Genomic DNA, 23,385 nt, shown 5'->3' on the forward strand with positions numbered 1-23,385 from the left:
CTGGGCTCAAGGCTCGGTTCCTCCAGTTGCGCGCCTCCCAGGAGATGAGGAGAGTCAGGACTCAGTGCCCTGCCCCTGGCCCCGTCCAGCCCCTGGCCCTGCCTGGCGTAGACGGGCACCTCCCACAAGACCTCAGAGGGCTCCCCACCCCCCGCTGCTGGAGCTGCCCCCATCCTGGGCCCCAGGGCATGTGCAGCACAGCTCTTTGCCACTGAGGCCACCTGCCTGGAGCCTGCACCCCTCTTAGCCCCTGGCAAACACGAGTAGGGACATGCATGCTCACAGGGCAGATACCGGGACGCGCGGCACGGAACCCAGGTACCACGCTGGAGCCGTGTGTGACTGGCATCCCGCAGGGAAACCATGCATCAGGCATGCACATAGTAGGTGCTCCCAGATGCACACGTGTGTGCACGAAACCACCAGCACTCATGACAGATGCAGACACACACGCATACGAAGGCACATCCGATCCTTGGGGCACAGACCCATCCCCGCGGGAAGGGGCGTGCACTGGGCGGCTGCCAACCGTGAGCTCAGCCTCCCGCTCCCCCAGGGCTGGAGAGCAGGTGTCTGCTGGGCTTGGGGCCCCCAGGGGTGGGCACGACAGCCTCACCTGACACCTGGACCCTCCCCTGCAGGAGTCGCTGCAGGAGCAGGCTGCCAGGCAGGCCGGGTGTCAGTGAGCCATGGAGGGGAGCAGGAAGGCCGGTACCCCCACCCTGCATGGCCGCGGCAGCTGACATACTCAGCGGACTGGGGTCTTCAGGAGCACCTGGCACCTGGCCTAGGCCCCCACACCCCCTCCATCGGACAGCCACTGTGGGGCACAGGAGAAGCCTCCCTCCACAGCAGATGGTCTCCACACTCCGGTGAGAAGTGAGGGCCGGGGGGGGCCACTGCCACCTGGACCCAGGGGGCAATCTCGGTGTGAACCTGGGTGGGGGGCTTCCATTCTGTCCCCTGCAGAGGAAAGTAACTATCCTGGGCCATGCAGAGTCTAGAGCCCCTCAGGCACCTGGACACCACCTCACAGTTCAGGCCTCCAGCTGGAGACTGTGCTGGGCCGCCTGCGGGGCTGTGGTGTGGGCTGTGGCCGGAGGCCAGGTCTGCCTGGGCGTCTGAGGCCCTGAGAGGGGAAGAGGACTTTCCAGGCCACCCAGGAATGGTGGCAGGTTGGAGAGCCCCCAGGCCTCCACCAGCAGCTGCCTGCAGGGACTTCCTGGGACCACCACCACCCCCCAGTAGCTGTCAAGAGATCTGTTTACTGGAGACACCGAAGCTACGGGTCCCAGGGGCCCCGACCTGTGATAAGAAAGGCCCCGGGGTTTGGCCCAGCCCCTCCTCTTGCCACTCCCTTTAGTTCCGAAGAGGCATTGTTTGTGGGGTTTGTGCCCCTCCCCAAAGACAAGAGACAGGGCTGCAGGGAGCCCTTCCTCTATGACCCTGGACGGCACCTCCCTCTCTGTGCCCTGTGCCACAGAGGATAGGGGATGGTGATGGGTGGGCCTCACCTCCTGTCTCCTCTCCAGCTTGTCCTGTACCCACCGCCTGTGACCCCACATCTTTCTGCCAGGACAAGCAGTGCACACCGCACGGCCATGGGTCTCCGAGCAGGTGAGGCAGCCCTCACCAAGGGGCATCTTAGACCCTTGGGGGGTGGGTCCCACAGCCAGGCTCCCCGGAGGTATCAGGACCATCTGTGATCCTAGGCCTCTCCTAGGACCCAGGGAGCCCCCGGCCGACCCTTGAAGGACGCCCCCAGCAGGCGGTGCCCAGCTGTGCTGGGGGGCCGGACGCTGCTCACGGCCCATTTTGTTCCAGGTGGTCAGGTGAACCCAGGCCTCGCCCTCCTCGTGTGGCTCACAGCCCACTGCTCTTGTCCCCAGGCCCAGGGCTCCTCCCAGGGAGGGCTGGAGGCCAGCGGGGATGACCTGTGGGGCAGGTGAGTGCCAGGTCACGCTTCTGCAGCTGATCCTCTGGGGGGGGTCCACACCCAACGGCCTGGGCACAGCTGAGGCAGGGCCCCCATCACTCACCAACCTTGCCCCGAGACGGCTGGGAGCTTCCAGAGTCCTGCATCAGACCTACCCACGTGGGCCAGGAGTGGGTCCCCAGGCATCGTGCTGGACGGGGTCCCCGAGCCCCTCACAGCTTGTGCTGCTCTCTGGCCCGGTGGGTGGTTACTTCTTGTGCCGAGTCCTCTCCAGTTTCTTCCTCTGCCCCAAGACTGGGTGGCTCTCCCAGGTCCCAGAGACTCTATCATTCCCAACCACTATGCTGGGGCCTCGCATGTGGGCTCAGCCACGCTTCACTTTCCTGGAGGGTTAGAGATCACTGATGAGGCATCGAGGGATGGATTGATCTGGATACTGATGAGGCAGAGTCAGAGGCCCAGGCTGACATCCCAGAGGACGCCCTCCCCACACACAGACTCTGTTAGATAGAGGCACACCGAGAGCGGCACTGACCCAGAGGCCAGGCCCGCTGCGGTGCCCCAGCTGGTGCTCAGGCCCCATCTCCTCCATGCCCTCAGCCATCACAGGGACAGTGGGGCCCGCCTGAGCTCAGAGACTGCCAGGACCCCGAGTCCAGGCCAAGGCCACATCCAAGCCCTGCTCACAACGGGGAGCCTGGTGCCTGCTGGGCGAGCACAGAATGAAGCTGTGGTCCTGCACGTGCCCAGGGGCCACGGGCCACGCTTCCCGTGTCTCACTCCCTCAGAGCTGGCGGTGCTGACCTCGATGCCACCCCTCACCGCCTGTCCCCTTTCTGCCCAGCGCCAATACCTCCCTCCTGCACGGCTTCTGGTGCCAGCCGGCCAGCCAGCTGTCCCGGGACCAGCTTTCCACTCTCATCCAGGGGATGGCGTCCCAGCAGATCCCCCTCAGGGCCTGGCAGGTAAATAGCTGGGGCTGGTGGGAGCGGGCCAGGGTGCTGAGGGAGAGGGCACACTTGCCGGAGACAGGTGGGGAGGAAGGGCGTGCCCAGCAAAGGACACGGGGTCAGCGGGGGCCCACGGGACTGGGATGGGGCGCAAGACCCGGCCAGCCTCCCGGGCACCTGAGACACAGCTGCTGGATAGACCCTGACAAGTGTGGCCGTCAGAGGTTGGTTTTGTCCTCCCTTGGGTGACTCTATGATGCTGCCCACTTGGGACCATTTCCAGGACTTCTCAGCCCATTACCTGCAGACCCCCTGACTTCTATTCTTGGCTCGGATGAGGACTTGTCCAGCAGGCCTGCACTGGCTGCTTCCTGCCTTTAGTGGCACATGGTGCCCACACTGGGACAGGTCCTCTGGAGCCCTGTGGGGATCTTCCAGCCTCCTGGCCTCTCCCATGTGGTCTGAGCCCACCTCGACCTGCCCCTGAGTTTAAAGAAACAAAAGGAAGAAAAGCTACTATTTTGCCTCGTTCTAAAATTAGTATGAAATTAGCAATACATCTGAAAACCCCAAAGTAAGTCCAATGAGACAAAAAGTCTAAGCAAGAGGTAGCACTGGGGTAAATTACTGAGCCATGGAGAGCCGTGGGGGGTGGGGGGCTTTCAGGCTGGCCCTGATGCCTCTTGAGAAGGGCAGACCACAGGGCATCCAGGGACAGAGCCCAGGCAGACAGGGAGGGCCCCACGCCAAGGGCGAGGATAAGACGGCAGAAAGATGGGGGCTGTGGGCCCTGGTCTGGCCAAGCCTGTGACATGCCACTGCCTTGCCCAGCTCAGCTGCCTGGCCAACCTGGCCACACGGCACGGCCTCCAGGACAACTTCGAGCTCCACCCCCCCAACCTGCTGCTCTTCTACAAGTGAGTGCTGCCCCCCAGCCCCCAGCATTCCAGTGTAACAGGCTAAGAGTGCCTCCTTCGGAGTCCCAGGGTCCCCAGCTCCCCAGGGACATCTGGGCCACCCCGGAGGATGACCCTTGGGTGGCCCCCACCGTCCCAACAGCCCCCCAACCCGCCCACAGCCTGACACAGGTAAGGGAAGCCACCTGCCGGGCCTTCACCCGCCGCGCCGCCCAGGGGGACACGGAGCTGCTTGCCAACCTGCCAGACCAGAGGTCCGCCCTACAGCACACAGCCTTGGCCTGTCTGGTAGGCATGACGGGCAGGCTGGGACGGGACGGGGGAGGGCAGACAGGCACAGGGCCGGCTCATGCTGACCCGCTGTGTGGCAGGGAGCACCCCACCGACGGCTCAATGCCTTGGACCTGCTGCTCCTTGGGGCCCTGGTGTGTGACATGCACGCGTCCCGCATTGAAACCGCAGACCCGCATGTGCTGGAGAACTTGCAGCGCTGCCACCAGCTGACAGCCCCCCAGCAAGCTGCCCTCAACTCGCTGCTGGCCGGTGGCAAGACCGTGCTGGGGTAGGCTGGGTCCGGTGCCTCCACCCAGGCCGCCCCTCCTCGAGACGACCTAGAGACCCCTAATGTCTACCATCCTGCTGACCTTGCACAGCCTCAGGGTCCCACCACCCTCTAGACCCCCCTGTTCCCCTGCCCCCATGCCTGGGGTAGGAGGTGTCCCCAGTAGGCAGGCCCTGAAAACTGGGTGCTCAGGGAGGGGCTGGCTGCCTCCAGGGGTCTGGGCTCTGCTCCTGACCCTAACCCGGTGCTCCCTTACCACACACCAGGCCTCCCGATTCCTGGAACCTGGAGGGGCTGCAGGCCCTGGGAGCCCTGGCCAGCTACATCAGCTCCAGCCTGTGGGTGCAGGTGCAGGAGGTAGGAAGCTCTGCAGTGGGGGTGGGGGAGGAGTGTCAGGTGGCTGTGCACAAGGACAGGGGCATCCAGCCGACCTTCCGCCAGCCTGTCCAGTGTCCCCAGTCCCTCCCTGCCCCAGGGTTTCCATCTGTGGGACGGGACGAGGAACCAGGCGGCGCCTGGCAGCCCCTCCCTGGGCATGGAGTCTCTATGCCCCCCTGGCCAGGCCGTGGGCCTGGCCTTCTTCAGCAGCATGGTGGCCACGTACCGAGCTGGGCAGCTCAGCCAGGGCAATGCCAGGCGCTTCGTCACAGGCTTTCTCAAGGCCAAGGCCATGTCAGTGTCCTCTCGACCCAAGCGGGGCACAGGTCAGTGTGGCCACCAGGGCCAGGGAATGCTGTCCCTCCCCTGCCCTGGACTCCTAACCCTGGGGGGTGGGCACTCAAAAGACTGTCCCACCTGCTGCTGGACCTCCTGGGCAGGCCGGGGGGGGTCTGCATCCAGCCTGGGGTGGGTCAAGGTCAGGGTCAAGGGCAGGCTTGACTCTCTGGTCTGAGCCAGGTTCTCAGCTAGAGGTCAAGCTCAGGAGGGAGTCAGGGCAGGCTGAGGTTAGGAGTGAGGCCGGGCCCAAAGTCAGCAAAGGTCAGCTCAAAACCCACACCCCTCCCCCAGATGCAAGGAGACCCTGCGTCCGTGGGGACATCACGGCGGCCACACTCCTCGACGACCTCTTCCTGGTGCGCTACGACTGCATGCAGCTCGAGTCCTGCCTGGGGAGCCACGTGCTCCAGGCCAACCTGGACCCGCTCCTACAGCACCCGCTCCCGGCAGAGTGCCAGCGCGTCGTCAAGGCCAAGCTGGCTCGGGTGCGCTACAGACCGGCTGCGGGGGGCGGCAGGCAGGTGCCCAGCCCGGCCTGACCCTCCCGCCCACCCAGGTATACCCACACGGTGTCCCCGAGGAGCAGCTACGACTCATCACCTCGCTGGTCTACCTCTACTCCCGCTCAGAGATCAGCCAGTGGAACATCACGTCCAGGGACACGGTCATGGCCCTGCTGGCCTCAGACGTGGCCCTGGAGAACCAGACCGAGGTGAGGGCAGCACAGGGGGCAGTGGGGGTGCGCCGCCCCTGGCCCCGCTGACCTGGGCCCTGCCTGCAGGCTGTCCTACAGAAATACCTGGACCACAATGGCACCATCACCAGCGCCCTGCTCATGGCCATCGGGGGCTCCCGTCTCTGCTGGATGAGTGCCCGGCAGATCCAGGCCATCAGGCCAGTGGAGTTCCGGTGAGCCAGCCGGGGATGCGCCCATCGTCGGCTCAGCCGAGGAGGGAGGGGCTCGGCCTGAGGTGTGGTAGGTTCCCAGCGCTGCACAACCAGGTACCACAATCCGAGAGATTTAAAACAAGAGAAATTCTCCTGCGCTCTAGACACCAGGAACCTGAAATGGAGGGGTCCTAGGGCAGGCTCCCTCTGAAACCTGCAGGGGAGGTGCATCCTGTGTGGGGTGCTGCCGGAACTCCTCGGCCTTGCCCGGGGCCGGGGGACGCACGCCCCAGCCTCGGCCTCCACGGCCACACAGCCTTCCCCTCGGTGCCTGGGTGCAGAGTCCCTTCTCTGCTCCAGTTCCTGGACTTCGGGCCGCACTAATTCACTGCAATGTCGACTTCATCACAAAATCTACAAATAGGAGAGGCTCTGTGTTGAGGTTTCGGGCAGGTGTGAGTTTTGGGGGTACCCTGTTCCGCGTGGTACAGAGGGCAAGAGGAAAGTTGTGGTGGGGACAGGCCAGGAGCACGAGGGGCGCCCAGTCCGCCCACCAGCCTCCCCCTCCCCCAGGCGGGCTGGGGCCCTGGATATCTCCTCCTGCCCGCAGAGCCGGAAGGACGCACTCTACACCAAAGCCCGCGAGGCCTTTGGCAGCACCAGGAACACAGCTAGCTACTACCGCTTCATGCGCCCCTACCTCGGTGAGACCCTCCCCTGTGTGCAGGCCCCCCTGTCCCAGAGGCCCCCTGCCCCGTCCTCTGACCGCTGCCTGCCCCCAGGAGGGGCCCCCGTGGAGGAGCTGCGGCACCTGGCCCAGGCCAACGTCTCCATGGATATCGACACCTTCACCAACCTGAACCCCCGAGTGCTGCAGGTGGGCCCCCGGGGTGGCCTGTCTGGGGCATGGGGGCGGGGGGCTGCCAAACTAGGGGAGGCCGCTGTCACAATCTGCAGGCCCCAAGTATCCCAAAGTCAGAGGTGTGTGGTGAACCCCAGGTTGCTCTGCCAAGCCTCACCCCTGTGCTCGCTCCTCAGTTAAGTACTGCCCTGCCGGGTTCTGCCCCCAAGCCGGCTGCCGAGGGACCCTCCGGCCCTGCCCCCACAGCCCCCCCTCCCCCTGCAGAGCCTGAGTGTCGGCAATGTGACCACCCTGCTGGGCCAGAATGTGGGGGACCTGCAGAAGGCCCGCAGCCACCCCACCATCAGCTCCTGGCTCCGCAGCCTCAACACCTCGGCCCTAGGAGAGCTGGGCCTGGACACAGACACTGCCGGCCCCACCAGCCCGGCCCGCTCCACCACGGGAATCCCGGACACCACTCCCTGGGTGTCCCATCTAGCCCCCACCTCGGGCCAGCGGGGGAACAACGCCCCCACTTCCGGTATGCCCCAGACCCGGCCTCCCCATCGTGGGCTCCCCTGTCTCTGCCTGGCCCCGTCTGCCCAGGGTCTCTGCAGACCCCCGACTGCCCCCAGTTCCGCATCTTGCACCCAACCTCCTACTCTGTTGGCCAGCTCTCCTCCCTTTGCCTCCTTGGGTGACATCTGGGTGACCCTCGCTTCAGCCCTCACTGGCTGCTGAGTTACTGAAGGACCAAGTCCCCTCTTCCAACACCTGCTGAGCACCAGAAAGTGGGGGTGGGACAAGCTTTGAGATGCCTTTCAGGGCCTGCAGCAGCAGCCTCGGAGCAGTCCCCACTGGCCTTCCTGCCCGTGGAAGCACACAGGGAAGGCAGCCCAGGCCAGGGGGGCTCCCAGCTGGGCCTGATGGTGCTCATCCACGTCCCACCTACAGGCAGCGCACCAGCCCACCTGCAATACTGGCTACTCGCTGCAGCCCTGCCCTCAGGCCTCCTGTGGCTGCTGTACTGGGGCATCCCGGGGCCCAGCCAGGACTGCTCCCAGGGCACCTGCACCAAGGCCTCCAAAGACAGCGCTGGCCCAGCGCCACAGGCAGAGAAACTGGGGCTGGAAGGTGGAGCTAGACACCTGCTCAGGCCTCCACCCAGGCTCCAGGGCCAGAGGACCTGGCCATGTCCCACTTCCTAGGGGCCAACAGGGCTGGTCCCCACTCATACCCAGCTTCCAGGACATGGAGCTGGAATGACGACCTGGGCCCATGCTGTGGCCAGCCCCATACAGGTGGCAGAGATGCTGCCCCAATCCTCTGGCCTCCCCCAGGATGAAGAACTGGTACGGGGGAGGGGGCCTTGATGACTGATTTGAATAAAAGACAAGGTGACAATCCTGCCTGCATCCCTTTGCCCTGAGCCCCAGGAGGGGCAGAGACCCTCCTAGCAGGGAATAGGACTTCCACCTGCACCTCCTGGCCTCTGTCCCCAGAAGCCACCCTCAGTGTCCGCCTGGCCTTGGAAGGAAGGCCCTGGGAATGGAAACAGTGGTAGGAGGGCCCTGAGGGCCACTCCCCTCCCCATTCCCAAGTGCAAACAGGAGGAACTCCAACTCCGGGATCCCAGCTACCACATCCCGGGGCTGGGCCTCCCCTCCTGGTCCTCAGAACAACACAGGCCAGCTCTGCAGGGAAGGACAGGGGCCTTTTATTGAACTCCAGTCCCCTTGGGGTGGACCAGGCAGGGTGGACCAGGCAGGCCGTCACGGTGTGGGGGATGTTCTGCATCCAGGACGGTGGCCTCACTTGGGGATCAGAGCCAGGAGCAGAGTGGGGATCGCAGTGAGCACTGTTCTGGGTCCCACAAGGCGGGCGCCCCCTGAGAGGGCCTCTGCAGAGAGAGTGACTCAGGCGCCCTGCATGGCTCTGCCCCAGCCCCACCCAGCGGAGCACCCCAGCCCACCTCGGAGCCTGAGGTCCATGACCAGGTAGCCATTGGGGAGGCCACCGTGCAGCCCCAAGCCCAGACTGTCCAGGTCATCCTGCTGCTGCCGGACTATCCAGTCCCGCACGGGGCTCCTCTCCTGCTCCGCCTTCAGGCCCACCAGGTTTGGACCCAGAAGGTTTTGCACCTCGGCAATGGTCAGCGGCTGCAAGAGTCCCCAGAGGGCCATCAGAGTCGCCCGGCCTCTTCCCCAGAAGGCTGCCAACCTCTGCTGTGTCCAGACCTCCCAGTACTTCCCCGGGCTTGAACACCCAACCTGGCCCCTCCAGACTTCGAGTTGAGCCCCGGTGCTCTGGCAGCAGTGCCCCCCCCCCCCCCTGGCTCCCCCCCCCCCCCCCCGCCCCCCCCCCCCCCCCCCCCCCCCCGCCGCTGTACCAGCACAGCTTCTGTCTGCAGCTTCTGGAATGTGGCCACGTCCATGTTCACCTTCTGACTACTGAGAGCCCTCAGGTCCTCTGTGGAGGCCCCACCTGCTCACGGGGAGTGGGGCCCCAAGCGTGAGACCTCACAACAGCCCCCAGTCTTATCCTCCAACCCTAAGGAATTCCTAGGCCCCAGGTTCCCTGGGTTGGGTGCAGAGGCTAGAGGGGGCTCGGACTCACAGGGCCTCAACCGACACATGCGTGTGAGGGCAGGGGCCATGCTGATCACCAGTCACACCAACAGCAGCAGCCTCGTGAGGCAAGATCCCGGCAGTACCTGTGTGGGCAGCTTGGGCCCTCTCGCCCCCCAGGGGCTCTCCCTGGCTCACCCAGGAAGGGCTTGATCCTCGAGAAGTACTCAGGCCCACTCACAGTCTGGAAGGCAGTGCGGGCCCGGGGATAGAGGACGGCCATCTGCAGAGGGTGGCATGCATCCAGGTCCTGGGGCCCGGCTGCCCTGGGGAGGCAGCGTGGGACCGGGTGGTGAGCCGGGAGCGCATGCCCACCCCTCCCGGCAGGCCCCTGGGACTCACCAAAGGACGCTGTGCTGCACGGAGCGCAGCTGCTCCAGACTGAGGAAACACAGGTATGCGGGCCTGAAGGTGGCCAGCATGTCCAGGGTGGCCTGGTCCAGCTTGCCCCCTCCCGCCACATAGCGGGCGATCAGGGCAGCCACCTGCGGAAGGAGGCCACGGAGGAGTCTCGGGGCTGGGAGAAAGACGTCCCCCAGGGGCCTGCACCCCATCCCCCCACCTGCTCCCTCCCGGGCAGCTGTCAGCTACCTGAGCGTCCCTCTTCTGCCCTTTGCTGACTTGAAGAAGAGATTTCACGGTTTCCAACGATGTCACGTTCCACTTGCGGATGTCCGCGGGGCTGAGCTCGAGGAAGAAGTAGCTCAGGTTCTGGGTCAGGGACTCGGGGTAGCCCTGTGGGTAGAACTACCCAGGGCGGCGGCTGTGAGGGCCACGGCTGCGCCCTGACTGCCCGAGAAAGTGCAGCACGGCGGGCAGGCCTGAGCTACCTCGTCCAACTTGCGCTTAAAAACGTCCAGCTGCTGGTAGGTGAAGGGCACCATGTTCACACGGTCCATCTGAGCGGCCACCAGGGCCCCATCCACACAGGCCTCCAGCTCCCACTCCTCGTAGAAGACAAGGTTTTCATCTATCACGTGGGCCTTCCTCGAGGGCGGGCAGACCTTGCCTGCAGGAGCAGGCCAGGGATCAGGGGCTGAACTTCTCTAGTCAACCTCCTCCTCCCAAACCTCGCCGAGACCCTGGGGAACGCAGGACCCCCTCCAGGCCTCAGTTTACACATCAGCAAAATGGAGTCATTCTGTCCACTCTCCAAGCAAGCCGTGCAGCCAGGAAGGGCCCCCGATGTGTGGGCAAGTGTGACCCCACTACACTACCCCCAGCCCCACGTCTCCCAACAGCCAGCAGGGCAGGGTGTCCTGCTTACTGTCTGTGTCCCTCCGGTCCCGCGAGAGGACGACAGATAGCTCAGGTCGCCACCAGGACAAGACCCGGGAGGTACTCTGCAGCCATGGGGTCATGACACCCTGAGGACAGAGCAGGGTTGCGGCTGAGTCGTGCTGGCTCAGGGTTCGAGGACCCCTCCCCCCACCCGGGGCCAGACACCGCCCTCCCTTTTCATGGAGGGACCTTACCAGTCTCAAGTCTGCAGCCTGGGCCCTGGAAGGAAACGCCCACCCTGCAGGGGAGGGGGCACAAAGTTTGACGGGGTGATGGGGGACTCCTGGGTGTGCCCCACCCTGGGTAGGAAGGAGGCAAAGCTGGCCCTCACAGACTCGGCACCCCATGATGTCACAGCCTTCCCCACCCCAGGGAGCTCAGGCCTCCTACATCCTTTTCACATCCTCCTCCTAAGACCTCGCTGCTCAGGGCAATCAGACACCCAGGTCACGGACACTGTCCCTTTGGCCTGAGCCCCCCTCACCCTCCCACCCCACCCCCCCAGCTTCCAGTGCTGTGCGGTAGGGAGGAACGCAGCCACCTCTGGGAGCAGAGACACGGCTGACAGCCTACCTGGGACTCGGGGCACCTGCCCAGATTTGGAACAATAGCCTTCTGGGAGTGGGGTGGGCATGTGGGCACTGCCAGCCTCCAGGGAGGAGGTGTGGGGCAGGCAGAGCCTTAAGGCCCCTTGGGTGCTGTCTGATGCTCTCTGGCCCCCAACACTTTACCACAGCCCACCCGTGTTACTCACCGAGGCTGAGAAGCAGGAGCAGGAGGCTGCCGCCGGCGGAGGTGCCCCAGGACCCCCAGGCGGGCTGGGCGGTTCGCATGGCCATAGTCTGTGGAGAAGAACCAGTCTGATATCCTTACCTCTTGGACGGGGCACCCACCCCACGCCCTGCCCCCACTTGCCCTGGGCCAGTGCAGGGCCTTATGGGGCTAGAGGGTGTCAGATTCCCGGATGGAACCTTCTCAGGCCCCTGTGGGCGGCGTCTACAGGGCCTCCAGCCCTGCTCTCAAGACCAACCAATCTACCTGGCCCGCCCTGCCGCCTCCCCTCCGGGAAACCGGCCCCTCCTGCCCGGGTGTTGAGACTGAGTCAGCCAGGCCCCCAGCTGTGAGAGCCCAGGAGGGCCGCTGGTGGCTGGTGTCTGTCCCCTCTGCCCACAGGGCAGGGCGAGGAGGGAGAGTTTGGCGCAAGAAGGTAGAGCCACTTCTGGTTTAGGCTGGCCTCAGTCTCCCCATTTACACCAGGGCTGGGCACAGGGCTGAGTGACTCCTCCTCACTCCCTGGGACACAGCCATTGTCTCCTTCCCATCCTGCCCCTCCCATGGCCCAGGTGGACGAGGCTGGTGGGGCCCCTTGCATTCCTGGTTTCCCTTCTGACGTCACTCCCAAAACAGAGGCCTCCGTGAGTGGGACGCCCCTTCCTACGGGTCAGTCCCTTGAGCGGGGCAGTGGGTGGAAAGGCATTCTGGGAAGACCCTCCCACCATGCGTTTCTGGAGTGGAGTTTAGGAGGCCTCGCTGGCTGCTGGTGGGGGGGGTGGTCAGAGGGGGCCGCTCTCCAGGGAGTATGGTCCCAGGGCAGGGCGGGGAAGAGCAGGGGCCTGCAGGAGACCTCAGCAGCCCTGCACTCCCCCCTACCAGGGAGGCCCAGACTGGGAGGCTGCCCCTGGCTGGGTAGAGCGGAGACATCCCCTCCCTGCATGCCTCCTCCCAAGCCTGTATCAGCTCCACCCAGCTCAGAAAGCGAGGAGGCAGCTCCTTTCAGTTGGGCAGAGAGCCTAGCCCTCAGGGAATGTCCAGGGGAGTGGCCCCAGAGGAGCCCTCTCCCCTCCCCCACCAGGCTCCCAAGGAGGTGGGAGGAAGCCAGACCCCCAGACCAGAGAAGGGTCAGCGGGGTGAGGCCCCAGCCCCTGGATGGAGGAGGCCAGGCAAGAACTGTGCCTCCCCCTGCGGTCCCCCACAGCCCTCTCCCCAGCCGCATGTCACCAAGGAACCCCCAGCACCACGGGTGGGGGCGTCCTGGGAGCGTCTGCAGGCCACTGTGGGCCATGGAATCTGCATCCTTCACCTCCCCACCCCCGGGAGGGCCAGCGGGCGCCACAGAGGCAGGTCAGCTGTCCTGCAGCTCCAGCTTCCCAAGTGGCCTGCAGCTGACCTGCCGTTTCAAGTCTGTTTCTACCAGCCTGGAGAGCCCGCGCTTGCGTGTGACCTGGAAACAGCCACTAACCCACGCTGTGTCTCATTGGTCACGGCTGCGGGGAGGTGTCCTTCTCTGTCCTGTGTCGGTTCTTAAAAAGGCCAGCTTAGGGGCGCCTGGAGGGCTCTGTGGGTTGGGCTTCTGCCTTCGACCCGGGTCGTGATCTCAGGGTTCTGGGATCGAGTCCCCTCGATCGGCTCCCTGCTCGGGGGACAGCTTGCCTCTCCCCCTGCCTCTAACCCCCTCCCCAGCTTCTGGTCTCTCAGTCTGTCAAATAAGTAAGTAAAAAAAAAAATAAAAGCCAGGTTCGTGGATCACAGCAGGGGCAGTATAGAGAAGGCATCAGGGATGGTCCCATCTCTCACCCCAAGTCCTCCGTGGCTGGCACCCACCTGGTCTCCTGAGGGCCCGCGGCATGCTGGCATCACTCAGACCCGGGGGATGCGCTGGTGCTGGAAGGGTTCAGGCCCTGCCCCCGCCTGCCTGCGCCTACCTTGCATGCAGCGTGCAGTGGAGGTGGCTGTGTCTGTGATAGTCATGCCGGCTCCTTCCCCAGCCAGGAGTCCTGAGCTCCTAAGGCTGGCAGGCCTCCCCCTGCAGAATCGCCCAGCCCAGCCCGACCCCCTGAGGTCTGGCCCTCAAGGCACGGAAGTCAGGCCATGCTCCCAAGCTCAGGACCCTCTGGCAAGAGTGGGCAGGGAGCAGATGACTGGCTTAGGGTGCTGGCCTCCTGGTCATATGGTCAGCCCTAAGCACAGAGAGGCTCTGCAGCCGGCCCAGGGTCCCGAAGCATGGCCAAGCGTTCCGGGCTGGGGCAGAGGCGACCTGAGGGCACTGCTGTGGGAGCAGAGCTGGCAGGGGGTGGTGGGGGCTGTCTTCGGCACTCCCCAAGGTCCATGAGGACCAAGGGAGGGGCATCTAAGGTGGCACGGGGCACAGTTGCCCCCTGGGCCGCTTCTGGGGGGGGTGACCCAGTCCCTCCCATGTAGGTCCCTGGATGAACCTTGGCTAATCCCTGCTCCCATGCAGACCTTCTTGGTTGGAGGTGCCAGGAGTGCTGATGGACACGACCCCCTCACCTCCCCAGGAATGCCAGACCCCGAATGAGCCATTGTCCCTGCCCCACATGGAGGCAGCCGTGGTAAGCTCCTCGTGATGCTGAACACTGGGGTGGGTCCCCGGAGGCCCCTGGGACAATCCCCCAGTACCCCCAGGTCAGTGACTGTTTCAGGGTGATGGGCCGACTCTGAGCCTCCCTGCCTTGGCCTCAGCTTGGAAGTGAGGTGGTCAAAAGCTGGCAGCCCCCCAGGTCTGTATGGGAGACCAATGAGGCCTTGCCAGGCTGCAGGAATGTGCCGGTGGAGACCCTGCGAGGAGCCCCCAGAGGTGGGGTGCCCAGGGCTGAGCGTTGCCCCAGCCCAGCCTTTCTATGGTTAGGGTGGCAGCTCCCGCCGGGCCTGGACCGGGCACACGTTGCGAGCCGAGGCCTCCCTTCACCAGCTTGCATACTCCCATTTCTCCCCCCAAGAAAAGAGACTCAGTGGAGCAGAGTGGCCGGGACCATGAGGCAGAGCAAGGGTGTGGCGTCCCAGCTGGGGCTGGGGCAGGGTGTCTGCAGGCCACCCCACCAGCCCGAGGTCAGCAGATTGGGTGGTGGCTGCCCAGCCAGGGCGTGACTCCCCGGGGCATTGGCCAGAGTGGGAGCTCTTGGAGCGAGTTCTAGGTTCACAGCAACGTGACCCAGACATCGCTGGTAGTGGGAGGGTCTTGGATGTGAGCCCAGGGGGTCACAGAAGGCAAATCCGCATCAGAGTGAGCCCCAGCAGGCACCCAGCACTGCCCTCCATGGTGGTGGGGCCAGTGGGAACCTGCCAGCCCCCAACACTGGTATTGATGGGAGGTAGAAGCCACCTTCTTGTGGCCATGGCACTGGCCAGTGAGGACAGAAAACATGAGCCTCTGATCTGGCCAGATGCTGGCATCTGCACACTGGGTGCCAGCGGTGGACCACAGTCTCGTAGTACACCCTTGAAGCCAATGTCCCCCCGTGGCTCCCTGCTCTCCCTCCAGCTCCTGCAATAATTTTGTCACCAGAATTCCCTGTGGAGAGCCTGTCTCTGCATTACATATCTATAAAGGCTTCTGTTTGCTAAGTCGTTCAGAGACAGATGCCTGGGTCTCATCTTCTTCTGTGGGCCGGGCTTCCTATTATACGCAGCCCAGCCAAATGGCAATTCAAACAGAATTCAAAAGCTGACTGGTACGAGAAATCAATTTATCAATCAATTTATCAATCAAATCTCCCCTGAGAAGTCAGCAGGGGAGTATATGCCTTAAAAAAAAGTCTCACCCGGGACGCCTGGGTGGCTCAGTTGGTTAAGCAGCTGCCTTTGGCTCAGGTCATGATCCCAGGATGCTGGGATCGAGTCCCACATCGGGCTCCTTGCTCAGCAGGGAGCCTGCTTCTCCCTCTGCCTCTGCCTGCCATTCTGTCTGCCTGTGCTCGCTCTCTCCCCCTCTCTCTCTCTGATAAATAAATAAAATCTTTAAAAAAAAAAAAGTCTCACCCTTAGATAACGACTAAAACATTCTGGACAAAACGTAAAAATAAACAAATCCCCGAAGGTTCAGGGAAATGAACAAAAGTCAGTAGATTTTGAAGGGGAATTGACGCCTGGAGGAGGAGATTTCCATGTGTGTAGCTTTACCCTGAAAACAGCCAGAGGCGAGGTGGCACTGGTCCCAGCTCTCAGGCTCCTGGAGAATCTCCCAACCCCCCATTTTTCCGGGCAAAGGAGGAAAGAACCCAGGATAAGCAGACACCAGAGAATGAGTGGAGAACTCTGGAAGGGAAAGTGCCAGAGAAGGGGACCCAGATTCTGTGATTGAACTCTACCAAAGACTCCTGCTGCCCCCTGAGTCATGCATATGCAGGGGATACTGAGATGGAACTCTAACCCCTCAGGGTGTGCAGACCTCATAGCGCAAGCCTAAGTATGTTCATTGCCGCAAAACAAAAGCATCCAGTGTCTTCACAGGAAGATAACAAAATGCAGTGTCTCCACAACCTGATGGTCACAGCGTTCATGATAAAATCCAACACTGTGTCCACTACACATCCCTTAAGAAAAAAATCCAAACTACTTAGCAGAGGAAGAGCCAGGAAACTGTGACTCATTCTCAGAGGGAAGGAAACCACTGAGGCCAATGCCACGATGAGTCAGTTACTAGAATTATCACACAAAGTTTTTTCTTAAGATTTTATTTTTTTAAAGTCCTGTCCACACCCAACATGGGGCTCGAACTCATGACCCCAAGATCAAGAGTCACATGGCCTGCCAGCAGTGACTGAGGCTTCCAGGCTTCCATCAGACAGACCGACACAAAGTGCATTAGAGACTTCCACACGGCAGAACATGTGGATAGGAGCTGACCCAGGAACAAGGCCCAGACCCAAACTGAAACGACGTGGCATTGGCGGGTAACCTTGGCTTCATCAGAATTCAGGATTCCCGTTCAACAGACACTTGGTGGCTGACAGGGAGATGTGAAACGCGACACATCACGGCGCCCCCGGCTCGGTGGGCACCCAGAACTCGCAGACATCAGGAGCCCGGCAGCCGCAGAAATCCCGGTGCAAACGGAGGGTTCACGAAATCAGAAGGGTGGGTGGTAGCGGGTGCTGATGACCCTCGGAGGGACAGAGCAGCAGCAGAGGTGTGGACACATGGAGCAGAGCCCTCGCCTGGCTCCCACGGGCCTCCCAGGCAACTTTGCAACATGGAGGCGCGTTCCCTCCCAGGGTCAGTCCTCAGCGCCGCCTTGGCTGTTACAGGTGGCACGCAGGTGCACACCAGCTTCTCCTTTCTGGTGCATGACCTCTGTTTGCCCTTGCTTGCCGTCAGGCCTGGGCTGGGAGTATCTGCCTCCAGGCTGTTGCTGGCCCTGTCACTCTCCGGGTGAACAAAACGAATTTGGGACTGTTTATTCTGCACAAGAAGAAAAAGCCTTTTTTCTTTCATGTTGACATGGCTAAACCTGTTCCTCGGCAGGGGAGGTGTCCAGTCACGCCTGGTTTGAGTGTTGGTGTGGACATAGTTCACTGTAATCTCATCATCCCGACTCCAGGGATGACCAGCCAGCAGACCCAGCAGGACCCAGGTTCTCGGGGGTGAGGGCTAGCGTCCATTGCCTGAATTCCATAGGCTGTCTCCTGCCTGATTTCCTAAAACATCTGTCCCCAAGTGGAAAAAAAGAGAAAAGGGGACCAGAGTCTGCTGGCCTGGGGCAGACCTGTCATGGGTCTTTGCACCCTTTGCCACCCATGGGTCTTTCCTCTTCCTGGAAGCCTTCCTTGGCTGGCCCGGCCTTCCTGACTCTGGGAGGTCAGCTCCTCTCCTGTGAGCCATGGTTTCCTCCATGATGCCAGACCAGAGCACGACATTCATTCTGCAAATGAAGAACCACTAGGGATGGCTTTTTATCCCCATTTTACAGAGAAGAAAAAGGAGGCCCAGAGAGATCCAGTGACTGACCAGAGCCCACCCAAGAATCTGGGCCCCTGGTTTTGGTGGAGGAGCATGGGGACAGCTCTGGTGTCAGGTGCCCCTGGGGCCATGTTCTTGCTCAGCTGCTGCCCTGTGAGCGGGTTCTAGAGCCTGGGTTTCCAGCTCTGTAAAATGGGCACCAGCGTGCAGGGTGGGGTGTCTGTTGTCAGTGGGCTTTGGATGCTGGACAGCTTCACTTCTTCAGAGCTTTGCCGACTTCAGCAAATGCCTGCGACCAAACCCCAGCTTCAAGGGTGTCAGACGGGCCCCCTCCTGGCCCCCAGAAGTGGCTAGGTGCAGTTGGTGGGCAGGTTGCTCTGTTCCCAGGCTGCGGGACTGCAGCCATCAGTGAAATAGGCTGGCCAGAGGCTGACCTGCGGGCAGAGCCCATCCGAGGGCTGGTGTGGCTGCAGCTAATCACCAGGTGCAGGACACATCCCATGCCCTGCTTAGCCTGACTTCTGCCCACAGTGACAGACATGCTGGCCTTCTTGGACATTCTGGGAATGTCTGCAGAGGCCATGGCTGAGGCTGCCAGCCCTGTGGGCTTCTTGTACGCCGTGGACCCCCAGGGCTGCAGGGGGGCTGGAGTGACCTCACCAGAGGGTCTGTCGCGGTTGGGCCCTGCCCAGCCTTTCTACCACCACCTCCCAGGGGTCTATGCCATCATCTTGGAGGCTACATTCCACTGGGGCCAGAGCTCTCACCATGGCCATCACTGACCTCAAGGGCTGCTTCTGAGGGCCACTGACTCTCCTCCTGGCCTCAGGGACTCCTGTCCTCGCTCACTCCCTGCACCCAGCTAGAGGCCTCTGTGCGTCCCCAACCCACACCCTCAATAGCGACAGGATGGTTTCTTCTGGGGTGAGGAACCCATGCCAGAGCCCAGCGGTGTGGGGGGTGTGGGCCAGGGCCCAGGGTTGGGGGGAGGAGTGTGGGCCAGGACCCAGAGTAGGAGGTGCATGTGGGCCAGGTTCTAGGGTTGGGTGGGGCTTGGGCCAGGATCAGGGTTGACCTGGGCGCCCTTCGGCCTGCTGCCGCTGCCTTTCAAGGCCTGGGCTATGTCTCGGAGCCTACGTGTGTCCCCCCTGGCCCCCTGGTGCTGGGCAGCCTGCTGGGTTCTCAGACCCTCCCCGTGGCCATCATTCCTCCCCCAGCATGACTATCCCAGATGCAGCCTTCACACCCTCTCCGAGCAGCAGAGCAGGCTCACACTCAGCTAGACGGGGGGGAGGGGGCAGCACACCCAGCTGTGCACAGTGATAGCGGGGAGAAGAGGCAATCCCGGAGCAGACCCCAGGTTTCTACTTGGGCCCTGCTGACCCTGCCGCAGCTGGCTGCACTGGCTGAGATGAGGGCGGGCCAGACCCGGTGCACCGGCTGTCCTGAGGGGACATGGAACGGCCCTTTGCCCAGCTGAACCTGCTCCTTGGGCCTGGTGGCATGAACCTGGCCATGGGGTTTTCAGTCTGCTGAGCGGCTCCTAGCCCTGTCTGCACCCAGGTAGCTGGCTCCCTCCTCCCAGTACCCCAGCGTAAGAGAGACCTCATCTACGGAGTGTGGGAAACCCCCCGGGCCTGCCTACTCCCAACGGCCACAGCCCAAGTAGGTGAGCTGGAGAGTGTCCTCCAAGGAGATGTTCAGGGCAGGAGGGAAGGGAGCCTGGGTGGGGGTCTTCTGAGGAGGACCCATGACCTCCTGAGCGGGGATCTTTCCAGGCTCAGCTCTGGGGCCCAGTGCATAGGGTGACCCTCCCCCCCGCAGGGAACAGGCCAGCCTTGACCTTCGCCAACCAATGAAAGCACCATGCAGAGAACCCCAAGTGGGCCCTGATGGCCGTCCAGTCACTGTGCCAGTCAGGCCCCCCGAGCTCTCCCGGGGGTGCTGACCCAGCCCCACCCGAGCTCCATGGAGCAGAGGCATGGGGGCTGGGGGTGAGGTGGCAGGTGGCAGGCAGGACCACATTGGAGGGGCTGCCCAGGGCCAGCAGGGGGTCCACAGAGGTGGGTAACCACAGGGATGGGGAGTCAGGAGGCGGCTCAGACATGGCAGCAGAGCAAGGGTAATGCCCATGTCCCCAAAAAGCAGGTGCTCCAGAGGCCCACCTGGTGCTGCTGGCTGCCAAGGGGCCAGACGTGAACGTGGACATGTGTGTGACCCTCCCTCAGCCCCACGGAGGTCTGCATGGGCGGCCCTTCCAGTCTCTGAGCCTGTCATCTGCCAGGGGAGCCGCACTGGGGCCCCCCCCATGCCCCCACCAGGGATTCCCAGCCCCAGCTGGCCCTGAACCCGGGGTGGGGGGCAAGGATGGTGGAGGGGGACTGTTCCTCCAGAAGCCAAGCCCCCGCCACGCTGGGTGAGCGCCCTGCACCAGTGCATGCAAACAGTAGGCGTCCAGCCTGGGATCTCCCAACAGGTCCCCGCCCCAGCCAGCAGCCCCAGGGTCCCACCACCCGCACTTGCCTTCCCAGATGCCCTAGAGGGTCCCCCTGAACGACCCGGGGGCTGAATCCAAAGTGTGGGCACCACGGGGCTGCCGGCCTAGCCTTGGCATGCCTCATGGCAGGGCCACGGGGCTCACGCAGGCCTAAAGAGCCCCCTGCCCTGTGCTGTGGAGTGGGGGGCTGACCAGCCTTGTGGGGCGCCCTTCATGTGAGCGCTCCGTGTGCTCCCGATGCTCCCCAGGCCACGGCCTGCAGACCCCATGACAGACCGGTGCTGCCAGGCACCCGGGCCCTCCCGGCTCTCTCCTTCAGCACTGAGTCAGGCAAACGAGTCGGGGGCTGCCTCCCTTCCTCCTGGCCTACCTGCTGGCGTGCCCCCGCAGACGCAGCCCCGGGCCCTGCTCGGCTTCCGTGCCTGTGAACGTGTGTGCAGCGCAGTGAGGGCCTCCTGGCCACCGGCTCCTTCTGCCGCTTCTTGCACTGCTGGGGGCGGAAGAAGCCCCCAGAAGCCCCCGTGCCCTGGCCCTGGCTCTGACCCCACCGACCTCCCTCAGTCGGGGCCCACGCTGCTCTCTCCCTGGGTGGGGCAGGTCACCGCAGGCCTCCTCATTAGCGGCTAATTGCTGCCTGCGCCAGGCCTCCCAGAGCTGTGGCCAGATTACACCTGTTGACAAGCTGTGGCGGCACCCCGCGGGAAGGCACCCCGTGCTGATTAGACTGCTAATGATGTGCTCACTGCCCGCAGTGACTTCCTGCAACTAATCAAACGCTGTGTCTGTTGAGCCCAGGGACGAGTCTGGCTTCACGAGGAGCCCAGGGTGCACCTGGGGTTTGGGAGGCCCAGGGGGCTCTGACGGGGACACCTCTGGCCACGACCAGCAGCCACCCGCGCCTGTGTGTCCTCCTAAGAGTGGCTGCTTTCTCTCTTGGCTCTGAGAATGGGCATGCCAGGAGCGCCCTGACATAGACCCACCCTGTGTGGGCCTCCCCTCACCCTCCACCCCCCACCCCCAGCCCACAGTCCCTGCAGGCCGTGGAAGAGTCTGCAGAGAGTGGCCTAGAAGGCTGTGGCCCCACACCCATGTAGAAAGGGAAGGACACCCAGCACCCACGGGGATCTGGGCTGATTGCCCCAGAAACCCCTGAGCCTGAAGACCCTCACATGGTGAGGAGACCCCTAACTGGTCACCCTCATGAACAGGACAGTCCCCGGTCTACAGAAAGCATGGGGACACATTCATACGGCCACAAGTCCTTGTTTGGGTGTGAGGCCAGCCTTGTTCTAAGTGACTGACCCGGACTGACCTACCAACAGGGGCTTGTGATGCAGCAGGAAGCCCCCACTTGTGGATCCTGGTTGTCCCCCCAACCCCGACCCCGTGTCCAACGTGGGGGCCAGGGCCTCCACACGGGCTCCAAGTGTCTGGGCAGGTCCACAGGGCAGATGGACACCACAAGCACATGGGCCACACCCGAGCACTTGTCCTTCCCCCTACACCAATGCGGAAGGGGGGGTGGGGAGCAAAGCCCATTTCTACTTTTCTAGCATCTCATGATACAGTAACATGGGAAAATGTAACAAATGTTTTGAAACCACACGTGTAAGAAAAACTTAAAAACATTTTTAAAGTGTTTTACTTAACAATTTCCATGCCCAGCATGGGACTAGAATTCACTGCCCCAAGATCAAGAGTTGCTGCACGCTCTTCCTTCTGACTAATCCAGGCAGGAGCCCCTAAACATTTCTTGGAAAAGACAAAACACCTTTTACTTTTCCTGACCCTGGACTGTAGTATTCCTACTGCACACGGGCTCTCTGCCCGCCCAGACACACCTGTGGCTCAAGCCTGGCTGTGGGGACAGCCAAGCACGGGTGGTCCGTCCCAGCCCACCCCTCAGGGCAGTCCGTTTGGGAGGGGGGCTCTGATCTGGGGAGACACATCCCATTATGCAATTGTCGTCTGACCCCTGAGAGTCCCACAAGAACTTCGACATGAGGGCTATGGTGGGTTGAACGGTGCCCCTCAAATAACATGTCCCCCAAACCTGTGAATGGGACCTCACTTGGAAATAGGGTCGTCGCAGATGTAAGTAAGTTGAGGGTTTTGAGAAGAGATCATGCTGGGTAGTGGGCTGGGCCCTGAGTCCAATGACGGGTGTCCTTAGAACAGCAGGGGAGGGCGCCTGGGTGGCTCAGTGGGTTAAGCCTCTGCCTTCGGCTCAGGTCATGATCTCAGGGTCCTGGGATCGAGGCCCGCATCGGGCTCTCTGCTCAGCAGGGAGCCTGCTTCCTCCTCTCTCCCTCTCTGCCTGCCTCTATGCCTACTTGTGATCTCTGTGTGTCAAATAAATAAATAAAATCTTTAAAAAAAAAAAAAAAAAAAAAGAACAGCAGGGGAGACACACAGGAGCTCTGCGATGGAGCCGTGGGGGCTGGAGGAACACAGCCATGTGCCCAGGGCTGCCCAGGCCCACCAGGAGCGGTGCCAGGCAGGAGGGAACCTTTTTAAGGTCCTGACAACACCTTGGCCTTAGACTTGTGGCCTCAAGAACCAAGAAAAAAACTTTTGTTATTATAAACCCCCCATCGTGTGACCCCTGTTGCAGGAGCACTGGACACTAACACAGGCCCAGTCCCTGCGACCAGTCCCCCAGACTGCAGGAGGGGTCGGCAGCTCCATGAATCTTGGTGAAAACCGTGCCTGTTCCCACCCAAAGATCTGCTGGCTGGCTTTGGGCAAAGGGGGTCCTGCAGGCACACCTGGAGCAGAAGCCAAGCTCTGCATCTGTCCCAGCTCAGGGAATGGGGTGCCCACACCCCGTGGCCCGGGCTGGCTGCAGGGCCCTCCGTTTCCCCCACGTGTGTAAACCCTGGCATTGCACATGGGTAGCGTACGGCCAGTACTCAGTAATGATGATGAAACAATCTGCAGGTGTGAGAGCAGGTGCACAGAGGAGGCAGGCATGGTGTTGGCTCAGGGGCCTCAGGGTCTCCAGGGGCCCTCATCACGTGTGCCTGCGTGTGCATGCGCATGTGGTATCAGAGACCCCCAGGTGGAGTTTCCGAGCCAGAAGCTGTTTTGGCCAGCTTCTGGTTCGGGGCTGGGGGCTGGAAGCCAGGAGGACTCAGGTTCACTCACGGTCCCGCTCTTGGAGGCACCTTGATGCCCTGCTTTCAACGAGATACAGACTCACATATCATACAACCCGCCCACTTAAACTGTGCAATTCAACGGGGTTTTTGATACGTGACATTATTTTTAAGTTGTAGCAACAGGTACGCGACAGAATTTGCCCCAGGGACCCCGTGCACGTGCCGCAGTCCAGGCCTCAGCTGCGTTCACAGGGAGGTGTAACCACACCTCCTCCTCCAACGCTTCTCATCACCACACTGGAAACCTCCTTCCCAGGCCCCAGGGCCCCAGGCCCATGAATCTTGGTGATTCCACTTGGTGCCTCCACTTGC

At 62.5% G+C, this 23,385-nt stretch overlaps 2 protein-coding genes across 4 annotated transcripts; one reads left to right on the forward strand and one right to left on the reverse strand.

Annotated features, from left to right (window-relative positions):
• Positions 1–672: 672 nt before the first annotated feature.
• On the forward strand, positions 673–8,156 carry LOC132027128 (mesothelin-like protein). Its single transcript, XM_059415905.1, has 17 exons — positions 673–872; positions 1,533–1,617; positions 1,825–1,945; positions 2,781–2,901; positions 3,718–3,803; positions 3,965–4,091; positions 4,175–4,365; positions 4,632–4,722; positions 4,928–5,073; positions 5,384–5,567; positions 5,639–5,794; positions 5,864–5,991; positions 6,544–6,674; positions 6,753–6,847; positions 7,097–7,352; positions 7,766–7,945; positions 8,152–8,156. Exons 2-17 carry the CDS (start codon positions 1,602–1,604, stop codon positions 8,154–8,156), a joined length of 2,034 nt encoding a protein of 677 aa, XP_059271888.1. The 5' UTR covers positions 673–872; positions 1,533–1,601.
• A 350-nt stretch (positions 8,157–8,506) lies between these two features.
• On the reverse strand, positions 8,507–13,402 carry LOC132027254 (mesothelin-like). 3 transcript variants are annotated; one of them, XM_059416010.1, is made up of 11 exons: positions 13,321–13,402; positions 11,474–11,561; positions 10,914–10,957; positions 10,706–10,805; positions 10,269–10,447; positions 10,030–10,185; positions 9,781–9,923; positions 9,577–9,704; positions 9,201–9,295; positions 8,784–8,970; positions 8,507–8,711 (listed from the first exon to the last, which is right to left on the reverse strand). In XM_059416010.1, the coding sequence occupies exons 1-11, from the start codon at positions 13,351–13,353 to the stop codon at positions 8,623–8,625; spliced, it is 1,242 nt and encodes a 413-aa protein (XP_059271993.1). In that variant the 5' UTR covers positions 13,354–13,402; the 3' UTR covers positions 8,507–8,622. The 3 variants fall into 3 exon arrangements, with proteins under 3 accessions (XP_059271993.1, XP_059271992.1, XP_059271994.1); XM_059416009.1 differs by having other exon boundaries at positions 13,294–13,368; XM_059416011.1 differs by lacking the exon at positions 13,321–13,402 and adding an exon at positions 11,635–11,722.
• Between the last annotated feature and the right edge of the window lie 9,983 nt (positions 13,403–23,385).

The sequence above is a fragment of the Mustela nigripes genome, chromosome 11, assembly GCF_022355385.1.
Source record: "Mustela nigripes isolate SB6536 chromosome 11, MUSNIG.SB6536, whole genome shotgun sequence".
NCBI classification, from domain to species: Eukaryota; Metazoa; Chordata; class Mammalia; order Carnivora; family Mustelidae; genus Mustela; species Mustela nigripes.